Source organism: Barbus barbus, assembly GCF_936440315.1.
Source record: "Barbus barbus genome assembly, chromosome: 2".
Lineage (NCBI taxonomy): Eukaryota > Metazoa > Chordata > Actinopteri > Cypriniformes > Cyprinidae > Barbus > Barbus barbus.
Window position 1 is genome coordinate 10,215,343 of NC_136730.1, and position 9,667 is coordinate 10,225,009.

General features: G+C 33.7%; 1 protein-coding gene across 2 annotated transcripts; it reads left to right on the forward strand.

The window, feature by feature from the left end:
• The first annotated feature begins 2,789 nt into the window (after nucleotides 1-2,789).
• Nucleotides 2,790-8,808, forward strand: LOC306883007 (reticulocalbin-1-like). 2 transcript variants are annotated; one of them, XM_079438055.1, is made up of 6 exons: nucleotides 2,790-3,235; nucleotides 4,777-4,970; nucleotides 5,062-5,240; nucleotides 5,386-5,446; nucleotides 5,614-5,813; nucleotides 6,927-8,801. In XM_079438055.1, the coding sequence occupies exons 1-6, from the start codon at nucleotides 3,015-3,017 to the stop codon at nucleotides 7,026-7,028; spliced, it is 957 nt and encodes a 318-aa protein (XP_079294181.1). In that variant the 5' UTR covers nucleotides 2,790-3,014; the 3' UTR covers nucleotides 7,029-8,801. The 2 variants fall into 2 exon arrangements, with proteins under 2 accessions (XP_079294181.1, XP_079294180.1); XM_079438054.1 differs by having other exon boundaries at nucleotides 2,818-3,235; nucleotides 6,921-8,808.
• The last annotated feature ends 859 nt before the right edge of the window (nucleotides 8,809-9,667 follow it).

The following is a 9,667-nucleotide window of genomic DNA, read 5'->3' on the forward strand; positions in this document are numbered from 1 at the left end:
ATAATTTACTGCGTGTTTCTTCCAAACGCAGCTTTAGACTTCACCAGATGTTAATTGATGGACTGGAGTGGATTACATGTGGATTATTGTGATGTTTTTATCAGCTGTTTGCACTCTACTTCTGACGGCACCCATTCACTGCAGAGGATCCACTGGTGAGCAAGTGAAATCCACCAGTGCTAAGAAATTGGAACTTTCCCAAATGTGTTCTGATTGAGAAATAAATTCATCTACATCTTACAAGGCCTGAGGGTGAGCACATTTTCAATTTTGACTGAACTTTTTTTTAAAGTTTTTAAGTTTTTTTTAAACCCAGATCACACAGTTTGAATGAGAATATGTCTGTTTCTTTTCACAGGACCCTAAAGCGTTTGAGTTCACATGAGGCGCTCCAGTTGGCTGACTATGAAGGGATGTGTCTGTGTTTCAGTCCAAGCTTGATGGTTATAATCATCACATCACTCACTCCACACAAAAGCACATCTTGCTTGCTTTTGTTTCCTCTCAATCATTTTTGCATCTTATGTCACTTCCAGATTTCAGATCACAGGAAGCATTTGGTGTGACCCCCTGATTATCTTCTCCTTGTTCAACCTTCCCTTCTGTGATCGTTTTGATAGATACTGAATAACAGATATTATAGCTTTAAAGGCTTGCATGGATGATGGAGATTATTAGTGTGTGTTATATTTGAATATAACAAACATATGCTGCTCTCACACGGAGTTATTTACTTCAGGATTCACTGCTTTTGACCAAAACCTTTTCCATGACTTGTCTATGACTTTCCCAAATATTTGTAATTACAATATAAAGATTAATAATATTATTTTAAAAATATTAAAGCTGAGCATAACTCAATATATAACTCGATATATAAGTTAGGGTTGAAGAAAATGGTAAAATATATACATATTAAATAATATATATGTTAATATATATTTTTTTTTCAACAGTATATGCTGTATATATGTTGTGAATTCTTCCTTGTGTACTTTCTTTATACTTCGTTGGACTGGCCTGGCAGTTAATCAACAGTGTTACAATCATGGTCAGTTGTCTAATTTCTCTAATGAATTGTCAGTACAATGCCAGATATTGTTGAATATAAGACAGATGGTTATGAAAACTATTCTAATTAATAGACAATTATTGCTGGAAGCCAAACTAATGAATTAACAGTTCCTCTGTCTGATATGATGAGCTGATTAATAAAGCCTTTGGGTTTAGAAACTGAAAATATCCACAAGAGGTGCAGTATCAGCATTAGCATCTAACAATATAACAGTAAGATTGTATGAAAAAGGAATAATTTCAATCCACCAGAACCATAATACTTTTTTTATTAATAAACCTCTATTGTCCTCTTATGGAAATTCCTCTTTTTCTTAAATAAATGTATGCATTTGTAAAGTTATATGAACTAATGTTTATTTCTGGCCTTGCTCATCTGAATAACCACCGTATTCTTACCATCAATATATTTCCAGATGATTAATGGCATAAAACTGGTAATGTAAAGCTAGATTAAGATAGATTGTGCATGAAAGAATTTTTCAAATCTTTCCCAATGTTCATGCTCAAAGGATCATTTATCATTATAGCATGGTGCTATAACACTATGAACCTCACTGATGCCCTGCACTTGCAAAAGGCTTTTTAATGTAGGCACAGTGAGTGTGAACAGCTCATGTACACGAAAGGTCTACAGATCAATGGTTAAGAGACACAGAAAGTAATTTTCCTTGTTCTTTATGTTAAGCATGGCAGCACGACAATTATTTGCTTAAGTACTGAAGAAAAGTTATGTGCAGTCTAGTCGATCATCAAGAAAGTGTTTTTATCATATATAGATTTACATTTGCATTGTTAAAAGTGAAAGGTGTGTCTTTTTTCTATAGCTTTCTGCCAGCCTCCACTATAAAAATGAAGTAGTTAATTAAGTGAAATGCAAACATCTGTGATGTTGCCAGTGTCGTTTTAGGAAAATCTTGTCAAAATGTTCATATGAATTTATTCACAGACATTTCCATATGTTCTGAATTTGCATCGGCTCATGTACAGTACTGATGAAATAACTTGCTGCAGTGTCATCTCCAATTCCTCTCTACAAACAGGCCAACATGAGTTTTGTCATTCATTATTTGCATAATATGCTAACACATGCCATCTTTCAGCACAAACTGAGAGCCACAGCTCTGTTATGAAACTAGCCTAAGGCCAGTGACCTTTTATTCGAGTAATGAATTGTTAATGTATTTAAATTATATTTGCTCTGTCAATTTAAATCAGTGATATTAATTAAAATTAAACATAGTTGTATCTGACAGTCTTACAAGCACTTCATGATGCCTAAATCCATAGCATTGACTTATCTTTTTACAGTTATTTGACATTATGTTTTAGGAAGCACATTTTACAGCTACACTGGAGTGTGTAATACATCTATTTAACATTTGTCATGTTAACGATTGTTTAATGCAAATATCTGTTTAAATATGTTTAGTTTCCTGCTGGAAATTAGATTATCACCAGTAATAACACTGTACTTTTTTTTTTTTAGCTATGGTCAAAATTGTAATAGCCACAAATAATAATATTATTATATTAAAATAATAATTTTAAGTTCTCCTACTATGGTTTTCCTAAAATAAGAAGCAGACGCTTCTGCGTGTCATCTTGCAACGTGGCGTCCACGCCCATCTCGAGTTAAAGGCAACGGTTTGGCCAATAGCAGAGCTTCTAACATTCCGCGTGCTTCATAGCCTCGTTGTGATTGGCTGTCGCTTGACACGCACCCATTCTGGGTTTGGTTGTAGCCTTTAGTGATCCGCCGGGTATGTTTGAATCGAAAATGAAAAGAAGTGATGACTTGGATTGTTTCGTTCTGAGTTGATAACAATCGAAACGCGTCGCCTTGGCAACCGCAGCATCTGTGATTTTGACGGTGTTAGCGCTTATAACTGTGTGCCAGTTTTAAACTCTCCCTTTGCTTTGGATTGCGTCCTTTAGGCATGGATGTCTCGACGTATTTATGGTTTTTGTCGCTTTGCGCGTGTCTGGCGCACGGGAAACCCACTCTCAGGAAAGAAAGAGTTCATCACGAGCCTGAACTGAGCAGACAACCCCACGAAGATAACCAGAGCTATCAGTACGACCATGAGGCCTTTCTGGGCAAAGAGGAGGCCACTACATTTGATCAGCTCACCCCAGAGGAAAGCAAAGCCAGATTAGGGTAAGATTGGGGGTTTTGTTCAAAAGAGCTACTTTAGCATTGAAGCATGTCTTTATATATGGACCAATGACAGATAAGGCTGTTGAAGACGACTAAAAGGAGAAATAAATTAATAATCTAGTTTAAAAGGTGTGAAGTTATTAGAAATGAAAGAATTTACATCACTTTCAACACACACACACACACACACACACACACACACACACACATACATGTATATATGTTTGTGTGTGTATGTATGCATATACACACATAGATACACACACACATACACTGTCATGTTATATACAGAAATGTGTTGAATATCCGGGTTTATCGTTTCTTGTTAATTTAACAAGTTTTCCAGCTCACCCATTGGGTGTAATGGGCGTAGGCATCAAACCTCGTCCTCTTCCCACAGAGCTCCCTCTCCAGTGTCCAGTACTGTGAGTGGGAGGGCTCTCTTAACATCACAACGTGGCATCAGAGATAAAAATAATGTGCTGTTGACAGTCTTCTTGTCACTTGGACTCTGGTTTCTGTCAAGAACATTTATGGGTCATATTTCAACCAAAAGTAAGCTTAAAGAAATAAGACATTATATTTTGTGTAATGAAAAAAAAAAGACTAGGAGATGAAATGCAAATATAGGTAAATATATATATATATATATATATATATATATATATATATATATGTATATATATATGTTTTAATATCAAAAATGGTAAAATATTTTATTACGTTTTAAAATGTTATAACATGCTTTTTATTTGAGATGATCAAGGTAGTATTGCAGTAAAGAGAGATATCACTGAGTAATAAATACCAATAAATAATGCAAATTATTAAAATAATAATAATGAAAACATCCATAGCAAATATGTTTAAATATGTTCACCTTTATGTTGGAAATTAACCGGTCGCTATTAATAACAATACTATAAAATTTTAGCATCCTTAAATATATATATATTTTTGTCAAAAAAGGATCTATATGTGTGTGTGTGTGTGTGTGTGTGTGTATATATATATATATATATATATATATATATATATATATATATATATACACCATATGGATTTTATTTGAGAATATCAAGGTAGTAGGCCTATTGCAATAATGAGAGACACCACTGAGTAAAGCAAATTATTAATAAAATAATAAATCCATAGCAAATATCTGTTTAAATATGTTCACCATTATACTGGAAATTAACTGGTCACTTAATAATAATAATAATAATAATAATAATACTATAAATGTTTTGCATCCATAAAAAAATATTAAGAACATATTACAATATAAAAATAGGATATATATATATATATATATATATATATATATATATATATTACACACGTACACTTGCACACACATCTTGCATTACCTCTTTTTCCTTCAATTCGTGGGGTGCAATATATCTATTTTCATAAGAATTTGATTGATCCACCATGTTTGAGGTGAAAAGCTTGAAATGTTACTCTGGTGTCCATTCTAATATTTATCTTCTGTAAGTTTCCATTTTATTCTTTTTTTTTTGCACTTACAAATTCCCTAGGAAAATAGTTGATCGTATTGACAGCGATGTTGATGGATATATTACCACTGATGAACTCAAGGCCTGGATCAAGAGAGTACAGAAGCGTTATGTCTATGAGAACGTTGCAAAGGTCTGGTCTGACTATGACTTGAATAAAGACAACAAGATCTCATGGGATGAATATAAGCAAGCAACTTACGGTTACTACCTTGGTGAGTATTTCTGACTGAAAACTTTTCAAAGTTTTAATATTGATGTCAAAAAAGACACCGTCATGAGATTCAACTTCTTCTCTTCTCCCAGCCAATCCAGAAGAGTTTGAAGATGCAACAGACCAGTTCAGTTTTAAGAAGATGCTTCCGCGAGATGAACGCAGGTTTAAATCTGCAGATATCAATGGTGATTTAGCTGCAGAGCGAGAGGAGTTCACTGCTTTCCTCCACCCAGAAGAGTTTGAGCACATGCAGGAAATTGTGGTTCTTGTGAGTGTCACTTGGATTATGGGGTTTGGATTTTAGACAGTGGTACTTGCTGTCAGTTTAATTATGCAGACTATTGAAAATCATGTTATTATTTCATAAAGTAACTGATTCATCCCATTCCCATTACTGTACTTTCTTCAATCAGGAAACACTGGAGGACATTGACAAGAATGGAGATGGTCATGTAGATGAGGATGAATACATTGGTAGGTTCATCTGCATTTTGTATGAAGGACAGAAAGTATCACACATCTTGAAAAACCCATAACTTTTTGTGAGTTTTACAGACTAAAACGCTTGACAAAATTCAACTATTCTTTTAATGTTCTGTATCCAAGGGAAGACATTTTCAGTCTTTTCTTCTGTTTTACAGCGGACATGTTTGCTCATGAAGATGGTGGTCCAGAGCCAGACTGGGTTAGAATTGAGAGAGACCAGTTTTCAGATTTCAGAGATCTGAATAAAGACGGAAAGATGGATTTAGAAGAGATTCGTCACTGGATCCTGCCTCAGGACTATGACCACGCGCAGGCAGAGGCCCGGCATCTGGTGTACGAGTCAGACACAGACAAGGTGAGAACCCACTGAGATACTGTCCAGAAATATCTCCAAAATTTCAGTATTGATGCTATAGAGACAAATTAATGCATACTAAAGATTAATCAGGAGACAAATAACTTATGAAGTTATTTAAATGTATTAATTTATTTGATACGCATTACCATTGAAAAGTTTTTCTTCAGTACAATTTATTTATTTTTTTAAAAATATTTAAAAATATTATTTTTTTATTCAGCAGTGACACCTTTGAGTGATCAAAAGTGACTTTGTTTTTAAAGGAATCATATTTCAAATAAATGCTGTTTTTTCTGGTTATCAAAGAATCCTGAAAAAAACACAAAATATTAAGCAGAACACCTTTTTTTAGCATTGATTTATTTTTGAACATTGATAAATGTCTTTTGAGCAGCAAATCAGCATATTAGAATGATTTCTGAATGATCATGTGACACTGAAGACTGGAGTAATGATGCTGAAAATTCAGTTTTGCATCACAGGAATTTTAAAATATAAGAAGCAGTTATTTAAAATTGTTATAATGTTTCGCAATATTATTTTTTTACTGTATTTTTCATAAAGTAAATTCAGCCTTGGTGAGCATAAAAGAAACATTAAATAGTGGACATTTCAAAACATAAAAAAATGCATTTTTAAAAACAACCAGGACAATTAGTTAGAATAATTCCTGAAAATTGATGTTCCAAGGTAGATTAGATATTATTTTTTAGCTATTACACATTGTGTACATTGTGCATACAGCTGCAATGTTTTTTTTGTTTTGTTTTTTATAAATGTAGCCTACTAGGTTTCCAACTGTTTAAAGATACCTTTACTAGAAAAGTTAATTTTACTAGCAATTTTATGAAAATGTAATGTTTTGTGTGAAAAAGTTACTGACGTTCAGTCACAGGAACAAGCATGGTAAACGTGTTTATCATCAATACCAGAGATGCCAATCTCCTTTGGACTTTGTCATAGAATCAAGTAGAGGACCATAACTATTACGAACACACATTACATTTATTAATTTAGCTGGCGCTTTTATCCAAAGCATCTTACAAATGAGGAATATAACCAGTCAAACACACATTCATCATGTAGAATGTTACAATTCTTTAGGACCAGATGCTGACCAAAGAAGAGATTCTTGAGAACTGGAACATGTTTGTGGGCAGCCAGGCCACCAACTACGGCGAAGACCTTACCAGGAACCACGATGAGCTATGAGCCCAAGTGAGGGTGAGGATCTCTACCTGAGAACGCAGGTATCCTGGACTTGGCCTCCATGACATTCGTTCCATCAGAAGCCATGCCAGTGACTGACGAACTGACTGATGCATTGCAGCTCAACCTCACAGACTGGACATAGAGGAATCACTGACTGGTGGCTGTAGTCCCTAATACACACTTCACTGTATGTGCTTTTTGTGGGTGGTCAAGGAACTCCTCTGTCCTGGTGGAATGAGCTGCTACACATTTCTTCAGCTAATGCTGAGCCTTTTAACTCAAACAGTTTTTGTTTTTAAGCAATCATATGATGACGCCTGTACTTATACAAGCTGTGCCTATTTTTGTCTGGTGTCGATTCATTGGAACAAGCATTCTATTTATTTAGAATTTGAATTGAATTTCATTCTTTGATAGATAATACAACAATTTTACTACAGAAAGCACTACAAGTCAGTGTTGAAATACAGTTATACATACAGTACTCTAGACATGTAATTATGTTGTAGATTATCACAGAGTTCCCATTGCTGGCCAATAATGAGTCTTATGTTTTGACAAACTCTACATGTTCTAAACACAGCTGCCTCTGATGCATTATTTTTGTCTCTTTTCACGTTTGCACATGTGGTCTATTTTCTGCTCATGTCTGGTATAATTCAATCCTCTTCAGACAGTAATTATAACTCAGGGCTTCTGTTGTTCGGTGAACCTACAAGCCATATTTTACCATATGGATTATATTTGATGACACTAATAGTGTATGAAGTGTGTTTATGTATGTGCGTATGCATAACTGTTCAAAAGTTTAAGGTTAGCTTAAACTTTTATTCAGCAATGATGCATTAAATTGTTTCAAGTCACTGTAAAGACATTAGATTAAAATATAAAACACTTTAAAAATTGTAATAAGATTTCACAATATTACTGTTTTTAACTGTACTTTTGATCAAATAAATGACTTCATTCAAAATATATATATATATATATTACCCCAAACATTTGAATGGGTTAGGGTTATGGTTAGTGTTAGTTAATGGTTTATACACCTGCTGTTGCCATTTTAATGACCAGTGTTTACATGATTTGCCTCTCAAATGTCTTCATTAGTGATTTTTGTGGTGGTATCTTAATTTCCAAGCAGTAAATTTCTAACATTTCTCAATTACAAACATCTATTATATCCAAAATCTGCAAATGCTTATGGCTGCACAGAGTCAGGTACAGTAGTAAGGCTTGGACACGTAGCAGCAGTCAATAGATCGTTTTTCTTTTTTTTCTCATTGTATAAGATATCAATTCGGATGGAGAATATATTCCTGCACACCTGGGAGTTTGTCTAAAAACAGTCGGTCATTTTGCCTGAGTGTATTTCTCATTAATCTGAAGTGATCCGCTGAAAGGTCAGTGATGGTTCAGACCAACTGTGAAGCTGCTTAGATGATGGTCAAACACATTTTCCAGTTATTTCTCACAGAATTTTACCAGACATTCAACAATTTACTTAAGTGATTACCAAATTAGTCTAAGTCTTCATTTTTTTGTTACCAAGATTTTGTTTTGTTTTAGCCACAGAGGCTTTCTTGAATGTTTATATTGTGAAAATGCTTTTAATTTAATTAATGAAATGATGCCATGTTAAAAAAAACTGCTGGAGAAATAGTAAACGTAGGCAAAACATGCTCAACTGTCTGCCCTTTTTCATTTGAGACAATATTTTCTTTTTCTCAGTGACACTTTGCAAAAAATTTTAAATATTTCATAAAACTTTTAAAATGGTTTTTCAATGTTGGATTTATTTTGCATCATGACTAACAACACCATTACTGCTTACTTTTGATACCCCCCCCCCCCCCAAATATTATATAATATTTATTTATTAGTGCTGTCAAATGATTAATCGCATTCAAAATAAAACTTCTTATGTTTATATATTAAATATATTTATATATAATATATCTATATGTATATTTATGTAAATATTTTCAAAATATATACTGTATGTGTGTGTATATACATAATAAATATAAATGGAACATGTATATTATGTAAACAAAAACTTATTTTGGATGTGATTAGTCATTTGACAGCACTAATATATATATATATATATATATATATATATATATATATATATATATAATTTACTTGTCTTGGTGCATTATTTCCTGCAAATGTGTGAAGTGAATTCAAACTGGCATCTAATACTTAAGGCAAAACTGCAGCTCCAAGTGTTTACCTCCAGTGGATTCTTATTGTAGATACAGTAATATTAGATGTCCTAGTGCATGTATGTAGAACACCGTATCCAGTAAGATGCCCTGCAGAAGACAAATCACATAATTTGGTGATGATAAAACATTTGTCAAAGCTAGTAAGCCAGTTAATGTAAGGATTTCCGGGCCTCCTGACCCACTGCCTGAAGGTTGAGTATAGATACAGTTTTCAATTTTTTCAGCCCCCCCCCAGTGTATTTTATGTGTCTGAGCCCTGAACTGAAATTCACGCGATTTTCTCCTCTTCACTAGGCCTAGCAGAGTTTACATAAATGTGTATTTAGCCTGAAGATAGTTGGTATTCAAAAGACTTTTGTCTTAAAGAGTTTTTGCTTTTTATAGATACGAGGAAATATGTGTTTC